The 15,247-nt window shown below is 40.4% G+C and overlaps 1 protein-coding gene across 7 annotated transcripts in view; it reads right to left on the bottom strand.

Annotated features, from left to right (window-relative positions):
• LOC125019257 (muscular LMNA-interacting protein) overlaps nt 1–11,801 on the bottom strand; it is a 28,240-nt gene extending 16,439 nt beyond the window's left edge. For 2 of the 7 annotated variants that reach the window (XM_047603912.1, XM_047603911.1), the window contains exons 1-3: nt 11,574–11,800; nt 7,227–7,343; nt 90–227 (exon numbers count right to left, since the gene is read on the bottom strand). In XM_047603912.1, coding sequence (XP_047459868.1) covers nt 90–227; nt 7,227–7,343; nt 11,574–11,603 — 285 coding nt within the window. In that variant the 5' untranslated portion in view covers nt 11,604–11,800. Of the gene's footprint in view, nt 1–89; nt 228–7,226; nt 7,344–9,997; nt 10,145–11,573 lie in introns of those variants that run through there. The other 5 variants (XM_047603914.1, XM_047603910.1, XM_047603913.1 and 2 more) reach the window with 5 other exon arrangements.
• Between the last annotated feature and the right edge of the window lie 3,446 nt (nt 11,802–15,247).

Genomic DNA, 15,247 nt, shown 5'->3' on the forward strand with positions numbered 1-15,247 from the left:
ATTTTAAACTAAGCTCCCTCACACATATACATACACACATCTATCTATATATTTACTTATGACATTGAGAGCACTCGTGTTGTACTTACATGAGGTTCTGTCTTCGGCGGGATTACGTTTCCTGCTCCTCCCTCAACACTGTCCTTGATAAAGACTTTCTCTACTTTGAAAATCTCCCCGTCCGACATGGTCCCCATGGACGTCTCCTCGTGGGACACAGTTATGTTCTGACAGAAGAAAAGGAAGCAAATGTTCAGAGAGGAACCGAGCAAGTGAAACCCGAGAAAACCCGAGGCGAACTTCAGTGAGTCTCACGGATGAAAGGGGTGTGCTTGGTTTCACCACACCACATGCCACACACACATATAATTCACATGTACACGCACATGTCCTGCTGCCACTCGTGTAGTGCGTGCCTTATTTGCAGCCCTGAACAACTAAACGCAGAGTCTGTGTACACAAGTAACTTCAAGGGCTTGAAATTACAGTCTGAACTTAAAGTCCCCACAGACAGGAAAAAGTTAATAACTTGTGACTTCAGTGTTCTGCTGGGAAACTTTTGGACCTAGACCTTAGATATGAAGCACCCACCTAGACCAGTCACCCACACCCCATAGCAATGACACTCCTTACTATTTCTTTAGTATTGTTCATTTGGCATCTTAAGGGTGAGTCAGTTCCTACAAAGCGGCAAATATCACTTGGTGTGTCATGCTGCATCCTGGGGGCGTATACTAAATTAGCATCCAATGAAACGTTTTCTTCATTTCCACGTCCCTACCTCCCCAACTTCACTCTCAGCAGCAGCACTGTGTCAGAATTATTAAAGCAGAAGGTTAGTGCCATGTACGTGCTAAGGCCATTGGAGATGAAGAACCAGAGCAGAAGGGGCTTTTTATAGCAAAGCGCTTTCACTCGGAACTCAAAAATACACAGGGGCAAATTGCACACCGATAATGTCAGCTTTAACAATAAGTCTAAGTCTATATATGTATATGACTATGCATTAAACACTGCCAATTAGTAATTTCACCAAAATCTTGTCTTTATTTGTGGGTTAACGGTTCGTGTATGTTTTGGTCATTGAATTTTCCTTTCAGAAAAGGACATTAAAAAAAAAAAGATTGGTTATTTGGTTTGAGAGAAGCTTGATTTTCATTTTAAAATTCAAAAATTAAAACTGAAATTCAAGGCATTTTTTCTTTATCAGGGTCGAAAACAGAGAAACAAGACTTATATTTTCATTTTCTGTTTCTAAAAATAAAAGTAAAATCGTTAGAAGACAGAAACAAAAAGGCGCCCGTTTTTTTTTTTCTTCAGATTTTGCAACTGGAACTTGGCGTTTTAAAAGTGAGAGCATGTATGAGGGCGGACCTGTGTTTCTGGTCAGAGCGCCCACATACATGACTTCCGTCTGTGGTTTCCTTAGCCAAGCCTAAAATGTCTTTGGAATCTAACTTGACGTGATGTTTGACAAATCGTCTAACGATTTTGTGCGAGAAACAGAAAATGAAAATTATTCAATGACAAGACATACACGGGCCGTAAACCATGGTGAACACTCTGTGAACACAGTTATGGTTGTAGTAACTAACCACCTTTCTCTCACAACAATATAATTGCAAAAAGAAGGTCAACTCCAAATACATAAGGCTGCCTTCCCACTTGAGACTTGCACACTCTTTGAACTTGTTTGTCCTGAACTCAAAACGTCTCTTTGTGTTTGTAATGTGGAAAGATGTGGTTTTGTCAGATGAAATCATCTGTACACAAACACTTTCAGAAAACTTCACCCGAAACTTTTAATATGTGCAATGATGCATAACAAAAGAGTATAATAAAATAGAACATTATTTTAGAGGAGGCTGTGTTATAGGAGCATATTGTAAATACACAAACAATATAGTGACAATGTTGCATAAAGTACATACATCATTACTGGCATGAACTCCTGCACTGATGGTAATTATGATTCTAAATATACATGTAACACCATTTTAATGGCCACCCTCAGTTTTCTGAACCAATCAAAAAATTCTCCCTCTGCCATTCTTTTGGCTTTCAGTAGATAAGCAGCAATCAAAGAAATGACAGACTGCCAGAGTACGTTTATTTCTGGGAATGCATTCAACATAAATGGCAGCTTGTGTCAATAACATCATCACGTACTGAGTGTCAAAAGTAGTTATAATTAGAAGGTAAAAGGAAGGGCACAGCGAGTCGGTGCATATTTTCACATCTAAGTTAACTCACATGTTTGGATATTACATCTTGCGATAAACACAGTGATTGTAAGTGTTGTGTCTATAAAAGGTAACCATAATGGCACAAACCCGCTCGTTTTACTTTCCACTTCAAATGAGCATGTGGTTGTGGCGGAAAATGGTTCATGACAAGTTCATTCTGGTACTTTGCTCTTTGGTTTTCGGGGTCTGGGTTCTGTAAAGCAATTTGAGACAATATGAACAACTATGAACGGTCCATAAATAAAATTAAACAGAATTGAAATCAGTTGCTTAGTTAGGTGCACCTGCAAGGAAACTGAAGAAACACGTCGCAGTGATTTTGTATTTTTTTTTTTAAATTTTGGAAAGAATTGTCACCTCAGCTAATTTGGCAGCTGAAGGTTGTTTCTGATGCATAACTTGCAGATTGGGGGTAACAAACAAACCCTCTAATTTGAAACAAGGTGATAATTAGGCAGGCAAGCTCAATATTGTCTTGTCGAAGATCACACTGTATGTCGAATCAGTGGTGGCCACTCAGAATGCAAATTGAAAAATGAGCACTTGAGGGTATCCTATCCAATTTAACAGACTGCACATATCTTTTGGGTGCATGTGTGCGAGTGTCTCACTGGTGGATTAATGAGCTGACGAATGTCTCACAGGTAATCTGCTATATTGTGTCCACAGGCATCTTAATATAGAAGATGTGTCACCGCAGGGAGTATTATTGATGTGTCACATGTGTCAAGTTGCCGTTTGGTCTAAGCTACAAACAGCTGTTAACTATATTTGGGATTATTGTCAAGACAATTTTTCGCTCTCCTTACAGACGTTTAACAAGCTCCTACTAGATAACACGTGGGTGGGTATGCGGAATAAGAAGCATAAATGTACCATGTGTCACAACTCTGCAGCATACTATGGGGGCAACTGATGAGAAACAGGTTAACGCATACAAACACTGACTGTTGAATAAATCTGGCTTGACTCCTGTGTATCGTCAGGAGTACACCCGTTCGATTTGAGAGTTGTTTATCCACATCACACAAAACCACGCAACTAAAGGTGAAGACTGCAGCTAAAGGGTGAAATAAAATAAATACAGAGTGATTTAAGAATCAAAGGCAGAGAAACTTAAGGATTCTGAGAGATACTACACTCCCCAAGGCCAGGAGAGGTATCACTTGAACGACAAGCATGACTTCCCATGTCGTAACCGTGAGCTGATTTTCAATTTGAATGAGCAGTAATCTTAAGGAAGTAAAACACACATAGACACATAAGCGCCTGAGAGAAAAAGAAAGAAAAGGATGCTGAATCGATGTTTCCTGTGGATTTCTGTGTTTATAATTCACCTGTTCCTGTTGTTCGAGTCATCTTCTGATGGACTGTAAGCTACTAAACCACGGCCTCTTCCTTACACCTCTCAGTGTGAGTTTGCTCACATGCTGCTTTTTAAACGTAGCCCCCTCCTTGGGTTAGGGGTGTGCGTTTTTGTGTGACACAGGTGAGCGCCGTGGTGATCACCAGTGTACGTTAGGATGAGGGATACCACTATTTTTCCTTTCGATCTGATACCAAGTAATATCAAGGCTAGTGTCTTGATACCGATATTGATACTTTTAGACGTCTACTCGTGTGTATGAAAAATAATGACATTTATAATGAACATTTCTGAATGTAATTATGAAAAAGATGTTTTCTACACCTCTGTATAAGAGCTGCCAGATATCAGATAGCAATTAAAGACAATCAACAAAAAAAAAAAAAAAGTCACATTCTACATTATCATTTTCCATTTATGTGTTTTTGTCAAGAAACAACAGTATGTTGACCCGTGATGGGCACTGTGATGTTTTCATTATACACCTGGAAATTGCCTGTCTCTCTGAACGGCTTCCATCATGTAGGTCTGTCTAAGGTGTGGGGAGCAGTTCCCTGCACTCCCCCTCTCTCAAGCTTTTTACAGAACCTGTGTCATAAACTCTGTGTGAAAGCCGACCCAGTTTCAATATTTTGATGTGAAGATTGATTCTAAAAAAAACACACTTGAGACTAAAATGTTATTAAATGGCAATGCATGAATATACCCCAATTCACAGATCTCTGAAGGGAACTGTTCTTCATAGGACTGCAGCTGTGTAGTAAAATGTTGTCAGCTAGCAACTTGAAGGCTGCCCCCCACCCCCTACTGAGAGGACCTTTGAAGTCTACATGCAGTCAGCCAACAAGGTGAATGCAGGCACCCGGAGCTGTGGTGCTGCTGCGCCATTCATGCTGGATGAACTTCAGTGAACAACGCTACTGGGGGGTCAAACAGCATGCGTTAAAGTTCTTCCTATACAAAGTTCGTCCCAAGGGGAAATCACTTCTCTGACAGCCAAATGCCATACATTCAAGAAAAAGGCAAAGCTTTGGAGCCAGAGGACAACTCGTTCAATGCCTCGGGTAGCTTAAGAATAAGTTTGATATGTATGTGGTATTTTCATCAGGCGAGCGAGAAGATAATTGGACGCCATGAAAAGTTGTCAGTCTGGGTGGTTTTAAATGTTTGATGGAGATGTAAGAGGAACACTGTATCACTGAAACCGAACGACAAGTGATGAGATGATTACACCTGCTGAAATCCATTTGATTTGAAGATGAGCCACACTGATATGTGGTCCACCATTTGAGTGGGACGTGTGGCTAAAGTAAAGTAATTTATCTCAGAGCTGAATTCATCCTTCATCCGGTCAAAAAAAAAAAAGCTTTTAGTCCTCAACCTTTACTGACATGATTTATTACTCTAATATAGAGTCAGTTGAAGAGGGCTACACATTTCAGAATTAGATTTTCTGGTTTGGACCTTTTAGCTTTGACACCTTCGATCATGCAGAGACATTTTGCAGTCATTACATCGCCCACAATCCTCTAAATGGTTCAGATGTGCCAAAGCAACACCAGAGTGTCAACGATGGCCTGTTGTTGCAGTTGAACGCACCACAAAGATTACAGGCAACCGCTAACTAGTACAACTGCAGTACCTCTCCACACCAGCAGGTGGCAGCAGTCTGTATTCATCATTCAAAAGATGGAGAGTTTGGAAGTTTGGAGCCACTACATCATACAGATTTAGCATCTTTTCATTCCACAAATCATACATACTTCATAATTTTTATTTCTCTTCTGGTGCATTATCCAAAAACTTCAAAGAAAGGCAACTGGACTTGTAGAGTTTCGTGAATACATTTGGCTACTCGTCCTTGCCTTTCTATGCCTTATTGTGACCAGAATGACTGAAACCTTCACATACTTCTTGAGCATTATTTGACTGAAAGAATAACTCTTAATCGTCATTAATCACAGTACAGTGAAATTCTGCTTGCTGTCTCCTTCTACAAACAGGAAGTTTTCTCGACAATACACAGGACGATTCTCCCCAAGCAGCACATGCCTGCCTTCTTCAATAGCAATGCAGGTAGCGTAGCGTATCAGTACAGCAGAATTCTGTGAGCTTGGCTTGTTTCAGCTTCCTGAAGAAGAACAGACTTTGTTGTTGGACTCAGCAAACGTACTCCAGGAGTCCAAGCACGCAGGCAGTGTGTCTCAAAAACTGTAAAAAATGGATATTTTCTCATGAGACTATCTCAGCTTAGGGTAAACTGTGGAAACAGAGATTTAAAGCAAGGACAACTACCCAGGCTCCTCCTAAGAGTTTAAAAAAGATAGCTTTTGATAAAAGCTCTCAAACAAAAAAAAGAAGCTAAATAACAACAAAATGTACCCTTCAATGTATCCAAGACGGCTGAAGACATAGAAAAAACAACTACAATCAAGTCCTCCTGTGCACAAGACATTCCATTCAACAAGGTCTCTACTCTTTACATTAAGCTAAGCTAATTATCTGCTGGATAAAACTTTATATTAAAAGTATATAAGCCTGCTGAACAGTCTTTGTTGGGCCCTTTTTCCCACCAGTAACAGTATGACACTCAGTTTGTTTGTCATGTGTATATATGTGCACACAAACACACACACACACACACACATATATATATATATATACATATATTTATTCTATTGCATCTAAGTGAGCACACTTGGAGCAGTGGGCTGTCACACAAGCCCCCTCGGGTGCAGTTTAGGAAGTTTTGAGGTGCTTGATCGAGGCTCCTCAGTCATGGACATGAAAGAGATCAAACCAGAGAACTCTTCGTCCCAAAGCTGCTCCTCTAACCATTAGTGCCCTTTGAAAAGTGGTGACATAATAGACGAAGGTTGTGGTCCGTCGACCTCAGAGGTATGGGCACAACACACTTTCGCCTGCCACTCTGCTATGTGGAGGTGTCCTCTATCTATGCCCTCCTCTTTTTAGGGTTGATTTGAGCGAAAAAATCCACCACCGATTCAAAGCCATTTCAGTTGACTGAAAAGCCGGTGACAGGGGCCAGGCTAGTGCCGACAATGCAGGGTACACAGCCAAAACTGGGGTCACAGATGCTCAACCGGCAGCGTGACACTGGCCAACAGCCGACTGTCTGCAGGAGTTTGCCCTTAAGTGTTCTCCTGCAGAGTCACACGCGAGTGACCTTTTTTTACAGCAGACATTTTGACTTGTCACACTAGAAAAGGCACAGGTGGCAACGAACTATATGCATCCATGCTTTATCTACTGGGAAAAATCAGAATGTCTGCTTTGAAAAAGGTCTATACAAGTCATTTGCATAAAAAAAAAAATCAAGGCTCAACAGTTTGATAAAAATTATGAATGTCATTGTGAGAAGTAATAAGCAGAAACTGGTTCATTCTTTAACATCCTGGGTGGATTTAAAGCCCCAATCTTTAACTTTTTACGCTGCAGGTTCAAAAACATTAGGAAGCTTTTGATGAACGTTAATTTGCTTCTGCAGAAAAAAAATTGTGATGGTTAATAATAAAAACAAGAGAAATTAAAGCAGTAATCATCTTACAGATAATGAAAACCAGTTGCTGAAAAGGCTGCTGCTGCTGCTGTACCTTATCTGGATTTCCTGTCAGAGCTCCAAATCTCTCCTCTTCAGTAATAATGCTTTTAATTGGTAATCTCTTCACCACAGGGAAAAATGTGAAAATAGAAGGCTTCGATGGCTGCGCCTGTAAAAGACCAAAGGAAAGAATCATTCACACGTTGCGGGGTCTTTCAGGTTACTTGACGACACTTTCCCAGTTATTTCACGGTCAAGCACAAAGACTTGAAGTTTAAGATCGCCTGCAGCAAACGCTGAAGTCAAGCATCAGAAGGACTGTCTGTAAAAAAGCGCTTTGTGAAAAATCTTTTTTTTTTTGTTTTTACACTTGAATACAGTAGGATAAGTGGAAGTAGAAAATTAGATGAATGCAGCTGAATATATTACCGGTTTTCTTCTTCTTCACAGGTTAGTGTGAGTGCACCCCGCTCCTAATGATCCATCATCACACACACACGTAAACAATTAGACAATTATCACCCTGCAGCTCAAAGTGCCTCAGTGAGGAGTGACGAGGTGCAATTAAATTAGCATATTCTCGTATCACGTGTAGCTGAGCTGTTTGTTGCAATTCATGTTTATCATTGAAATGTTTTTTTGTTTTCCTTTTAGGATTCTACAGTACTGGTAAAATACTCATTTAGTGCTCAAATATGACAGTAAATTAAGGATGATAGAAAAAAACACGGAGAAAAAAGTTGATAATAGGAATATAGTGGAAAATATGACGGGGTGCAGAAGGACAGGAAGATATTCACCATTAAAATGGAACATATGGAAAGGTAAAATAACCAAGTCCCATATCTACAACTTCATTTGTGTTTAGTTATAGTTAGTTACTCGCTTTAAATATTGGGCTATAATACTGTAATACAATTTGTAGTGCAAAAGAAAGGAATATGTGAAACAAGACATGAAACTGATATTAAACTATGAACCTGCCAGTACTCAGCATTTCACTACAAGATCACAAGTTACAAGGAGAACTAAAACTTGAAAATAAGGAACAATGGAGAGACCTCACAAAGTTAGACAGTAAAGGGAGAAAATGATAAAGTAGATCTAGAAATATCTTGTATTCAGTAAACCTACTCCAGGAGTCCAAGCACGCAGGCAGTGTGTCTCAAAAAAATGTAAAAAAATAAATAAAAAATGCTTTTTAATTTCCCTTAATCAAAGAGCACTCGCAAGGTCACCTCATTTTAGCCTCTGTCTAAGACAGTGTTTCTCAATTCTGGTTCTCGGGATCCAATGCCCCGCATGTTTCTGATGTTTTTTCCTCCTCCAACACATCTGATTAAAATGAATGACTCCTTGTCAGGCCACTGCAGAGCTTGATGACAAGCTGATCATCATCAGCATAATACCTGCTATAACCATACAATAATTTATAATGTGATTATTATTAAGATTTAATCATAGATTGACAGATTTTACTATCAGAGGCAGTTTCCTTTAGCTAAACTGAGCAAATCCAGCTAAACTGCAGAGGAATCCGTTTTTTTGCGTGACCCACCATAAAGTGTAAGTATGATGCACATCTAGCAAGAGGAAGGGGAACCTAATAAATGGCCTTTGCTGTAGGAACATATGAAGAGGAAGTACTTTGTTTGTTTATTGCAGTATTCCACTGAAATATGAAATATGAAGCATCCTTTTGAAATCAGACTTTTAGCACCACATGATGACTGAAGGTCCCATGTTTCTTTTTGTGTGAATAACTCCACTGAAATATGATTCCAAGATCAGTGCTTTTGTTGTCAAATAGATATCTAGTGTCCTTCAGCCTGCAGAGAAACATCTATGCTTTTCAGTAAGTCGACCCCCCGTCCGTCCGCCCCCGCCACAGTTAACATAGCATTGTGAATTGTGATGGGTAGCTTTCACCATTTTTCAACATTTCACCATTTTTACGAAAGTCCGCAACATCTCTCTGATGTTGTTATTGTCTTGAAGGAATTACATCTTTAAAAATAAAAATACAAGGGGAGCAACTAACATATGTCCACTCAGAGCTGCATTAACCTGCAAAAAACTGCAACCCAGTCCACATCTTGACCATAAAAGTGATCAAAGAAGGACTTTAGCTTGTTAGGATGGCGACACAATTCCCATTGCAATTTAGTTCTGTGATGTCTACCGATGAGGGAAGATCCCGTTTGTTCCCACATCACAGCAATCAAAGCGTACACTCATTAAAAACACTTCTGCCCTGTGCTAATCACGCCTCTTCTCTCACAGAGGTGACAGAAGTGCAAGCTGGAGAGCAGTGGCACTGGAATTTCCTCCACTAATCAGCTCGTGTCACTGAAGTAAACACTCGAAGCTCTGTTGAAAACGGATCACAAGACCTCTGCTCGTTAATGCAGAACAGGAGAATTATCATATTAGGTTCAGTCTCCCCTTTCATCTCAGGCACTGGTTGAGCCAGTCGGCCCACCTCCCCGTAACACTATGCTGCAGATTAACAGAGAGAGGAAGCGCTGTAAAACAAGTAATGATAGCAAGATGATTTCCAAACCAGATTTATCACACTCATTTTAAATGCATGTATGTAATGCCCTCGGCGTGCAGTGGGAGGGAGCACAACCCCTTCCTATTGATTGAGAAAAATCAATGCTAACTCTGCACCACTGAGATTGCCCAATTTGCTCCATCATGGTCCTTTAAGGAAGGCAGCCACGTCTCATGGCAACCGGTGAAATAATCATGCAAATTAAATCAACAAACTTGAGGAAAAGTAAACAAAATATGTCTATATATATAAAGTCTTATACAAACCACATAGTCAAGTCTCCAGAGGAGAGAAGACTGGGTTCAGCACCCTGACGGCTCTGCTCAGCTACACAACCCCGTGCAAAATAAACTGCAACGCACTGGTTGATGTGACACTTTTCTATCAGAACCAGCAGGAATGTCTCCAGCAATCTGGGCTACGGTAGCGGAGATCCGACCACATGTGCCAGCAGATTTTCAAGATAAATTGTGTCTGTGATCGGCAATAGTTGGAGAAGCTGAACAAATCCCTCGGCTAAAATAATCATGTGTCACCTTATAAACTTGTTTATGTACTTGCGCGATTACGAAACTCCCCCGCTTGCTTGTCCCCTGTAGTCATAGCAGAGAAACCCAACACGGTGAAAGGTTAAAGTGTGCGTTTCCTACTGGCCCACCGGAGCCCGCTTGAATGTTCAATCGCGAGGTCATGCTGTCCTCATAGATCACATTTCTGGCCATGTGGTTCCAGTGTGCGACGTGTCGCCTCACTGTGTGTGTGTGCCCTCGCTCAGCTATGTCTTGAGGCATGTCAAAGCCTTCACAGAGACTAAATACAAGCAGCACTAAATCACTTCCTGAAGGAGACCACCCTGTGTTGGGTCTTAAAAGAGACTCTCACCAATAGTGACCTGTAGAAAGTGACTCATATACTTTAAGTAAACTTTAGTAAACTAATAACCACCATACTACGACACTATTGTGTGCAAATCATCTTAATCTTCCTGAAGGTTGTGATACCTCCTTTATTGCGCAATTCTAGCTCATTTTCCTCACGACTCCCAAAGTTTCAATATTAGATATTCAGACATTATCTGTGCTCGTTTGTCACCGCGCTCCGCTGCAGCGATTACTGCCGTAGATCTGAGGATGTTAAACTCTATATCAGGCTAGTTCACGATGTCCCGCGGCGCAAGCATAAACAGTTGGGTGTGTCACTAAATAAAGAGTTTAATTACAGACAAACACTCAGCCCCTCCCCTCCAGAGTGGATACGGTCGTGCAAATATAGCGCGCGGCCAGCTGCTACTGAGCACGGTGCGATGTGTGTCAAGATAATAAACAAATGATCACGATGACTCACACACAAACATTAAAGAAAAAAAAAGATAAATAAATAAGAGAAAAGCCCAATTTCAATAAGGTTCAATATCAGCGTGTACAAGGAGGAAATGAGGTTGGCTGCATGAACTCAAAGTGCAGTGACTTAAATAGATGTTTGTGGGCGCTTTTTAGTATTAACATTAAATTGATGCATATGCTTTAATGTTTAGAGGTTATAGGTTTTTAATAGTAGTAGTTAGTGTTTGAATGAATCTTAAAACAGTTTTGCTAACCAGTGTTCAGTCCCAGCGTAACAGGAAATAGCAGGTTAAGTATCAAGTAACCGTGTCTGAGCTAAAATGTGTCTATGTGTTTATGTGTGTAAGCCCGGAAGGTGGCCGCAGCTGGTAGAGGTCACGCCAGAGTGTCTGGTTAGCAGTGCTGCTGCATCAAAACTCAATTTCAACTCAATTCAAAGTCCCATGCGGCCGCAAAAGGTCAGCAGAAAGCGCAGCCAGACAATGCGAAGCCCTCTTACCTTTCCCACGTAATTATTCAAGCTGTCCATTTCTGCTCCAAATGCCTCTCCATCCAGGAGCTTGTGTCCGTGCTGAATATACAAGATTGTTGATCAAAGCAGATGCGGAAAGCAAGATGTCTTCTTTTCAGCCCCTCTCATAAAGTTCAAAGTGTATTGCTCTTGGTGTGCGTATCGCCCAGCAGATTTCCTTTTATAGACACATAATAGCTACAAATAGCTCGCAGACAGCAGTCTGACTGCTGAGCACCAGTAATAATGTTCCCACCAGCCACTGTATACAAGTGACACACACACACACGAGAGTGTGGAGGAAAAAAACAAAACAAAACAGCCTTAATTGTTCCATTTTATTTTATTTTATTCAACGCACACTCTCTTCTTCACTTTGCTGTCAACGTTTCATGTATTCCCATCCAAAGTCTGCATTTTTTTTTTTTAATCTATGGCCACACAATGAGAGAAATTATAATGAAAACAGAAAGATGGAGACATGATTGAGGAAATGAGGAAAAAAAGCATAAAACATAAACATGTCAAGGATTTCAAGAATCTGTCTTACACGTCTCTGCTTGGTGAAGAGAACTCGTGGAAATGGTGAAAATTACTTCATTATAACCTTCTAGATAAAGATTACTTCACTTATTTATGACAGATGGTAGAAGGAGGATGGTAGAAGGACGATGGTAGAAGGAGCACTAGAACCAGCATGATTACATAAAAGCCTTTAAATTATGTGGAATTTTATATGGATTATTATTCCATAAAATGATTTCAAAGATGTCCAGATAACTCAACCCCCCCTGACATGTGCGCATGCCGACAGATGTGACCGAGGCGCCTCAGCATGTTTCCAGTGATCACTTATTGAGCAACTTGAAACAAATTCATTTACGTGCTTGTTTGCAGCAACATCGACTCCTCTGTTCCCTTATCAGTGAGTGAAAGCAGACCTCTGCGAGTGGATGCTAATCCTTTACGTACACTGCATTCCTCATCCCTCTCACAGCTGTTCTTGCCTGTTTCCACCCTGCTGTCTCCCTCCCCCTTGTCTGTCTGTCTGTCTGTCTGTCTGTCTGTCTGTCTGTCTGCAGAAGCAGCACAAAGAGGAAGTCGCGGCAAGACACAAAGCGTACACCGCCACCTGTTCCTCCTGATTTTTACATCTGCTGTTGTGCGCTCTGGGAATCTTTTGATTACACATTTCATTCATTCAAGAGGCACGAGATGAGAAGCTGGATCGAACAAGCGCCTGTAATGTAAAAATACTTGTGAGCATGAACTATTTCACCAACAATTCCTAACTTTTTGCTTTAGTCATGCCTCATGGGTCCTGGTGCATATGTGGACAAAACAGCACGTCATGTCTTTTATCTTAAAGGAAATTCGCTGACAATGAAACAACACTTTGTGTGGTGGCAGCCCACGGTGAATACCAGCGGAGACGTCTCTGATTACAGCAATTTACTAGTTCCATGAATCCGTCGTTGATTTCTTCAACTGTTTGGTTGGATTCCAAATATGGAGCATTTATTGTTATATTTTGAAATATTTCATTAACTGAAATATTAAAATAACTCTGACTTAGAAATAACACCCCGTTTGATCTGTATTTTCAACAGCATTTGATATAGAGACGATCGTGTGAATAAATAATTACCTCAGACAGAATTATGGATTCTGATCATCTTTAAATGATATTCCAGTTATCTGTTCTACACTAAATTAATGGATTTTGAGTTTATGAAACTATGGCAAGGGACACACACTGCAAGCATGAGAATTATCATGATTAATGTGACATTTGGAAACAGAAATCCTGCAGAAAACACAACAGAGTATAAACAAGCAAATGGCACAGACTAAAACAGAAAGGTGGCCACAGGGCACAAAAAATGATGGATGTAACTGGAACATTTGTGATGTTGTTTCAGTAGTAGTTGTCTTATTACTGATTTTCCATCAGTTGTGTTGAAAAGTAGTTAACTGGCAAGTTTTATGTTAACTGGAATTTTTCTACACTTCATAAATAGGCGTGAAAACACACGTGCATTAACACATTAAGGATGTCTGTATAACGTAAGGTGGTAGCGACTCATTCATCTGAGAGACAGTTGCTCAAGAGTCAAGTTTTCTCCATGTTCCAAGTAGCCTCTGGGTTGAAACAGATGCATTTTATTTTATTTTATTTTATTATTTTATTTATAACGTGTCATGGAGTCATCAGAGCCTGAGAATTGTTAATGTAGCTCGGGTTTTAGCACATCACACGTGTCACACAAGCAGCGGTCATCAGTCTTATATCGCCAGCTTCATTCAAGATGAACTTGTGGCTCTGTTGTTGCTGGAGTGATACACCACACACCCACAACATGACACAGCCTTTTTGTGTAAATCGTTTTACAGATTAAGTAGGGACCCCCATGTACTATTTAGTAAAGGGATAAATGGAGGCAGACGATGGTATCTTTCAGCCAGCACATCACAAACAGGAGCTGTCTGAGCACATATCACCGACTCCTATCATGCACCAGGTGTTGGGCATGTGGGGACAATGTTCCTGACATATCCGGATATATAGAACTACCTCATTAACTTTTCCTTTGTCCTACTCAGGCTTCATGATGCACCTCCAGTTTGACAGCTAAGACCAGCGTCTCTTCATCACTGCAAGCGTTTTATTGCAGTAATCCACATCTGCCGTCTTGCGGGATCTTTAGGAATCCTATAAAGCGATTTTCACTTTGCTCATCTCCAAACTATTCTAGCAACCTGGGGCAATTAGAGAAGCACGCTTTACTGCCAATATAGCGGTGTTGTGATTAACGGTGCATGGTGACGTCAGCTCCCGGAGATCGATTCAGGCCCCAGGTGAAATCCCAGATGCACGCGGCAATATTAGCAGAAGAGAAGCTAACTGTGCAGCTCACTCCCATCAGCCAACTACTGAGGCCAAAATGTATTGCTTTTTCACTAGAGCACAAATAGAAATAAAAAAATTTAATATTTGACCTGTGTATTATTTGAATAGCTTAATATTGAATGCAAAATGATGATATTAATGTAAATTTATAATTAGCAAAAGGCTGTTTAACTAACACATATAGTAGGTAGGGTGTACCTACTTGATCTCTTCATCAGTTTCTGGGTCATTGGTCTGAAAAACCTGGAAGGTTTAGGGTTGGAGAAAAGTCAGATTTACAATTAGCCTGGGATTAACGGAGACAATTTCATTGTAGTCTGTGATTTCTTTAGTGGTTTCTGCATCTTTGTTTGTCTGTGGTCAAATTTTCTGTATGTGCAATATTTTTTAAATCATATTATAAATGTTTTTTTTCTAATTATCTCATGTTTTAAGGTGACGCTCATGGTAAATTTGTTCCATCAGTTTCGACGGTTTGCTATGGCCTGACCCCACCCTGACCCAGGTCCCGCACTTTGTCAAGCTGACTGCCAAAAACACTTTTAGCATCTATATATATTTCCCTGTTAGCTGTTTTCAAAAAACAATGCCATTAACAATGAAAATGCTGTTTCCAGTAGCCTGAGTTTTCAGTGCTAACAGTACAAGACAAACAATCTCTAACTCACATATCAGTGCAGGCATTAGCTACAAACTAAATCTTTTGCTAAGCTGTAGGCAAACTAAACTTCACAGATGTTAGCCTACAGCT

This window comes from Mugil cephalus, chromosome 13 (assembly GCF_022458985.1).
Source record: "Mugil cephalus isolate CIBA_MC_2020 chromosome 13, CIBA_Mcephalus_1.1, whole genome shotgun sequence".
NCBI classification, from domain to species: domain Eukaryota; kingdom Metazoa; phylum Chordata; class Actinopteri; order Mugiliformes; family Mugilidae; genus Mugil; species Mugil cephalus.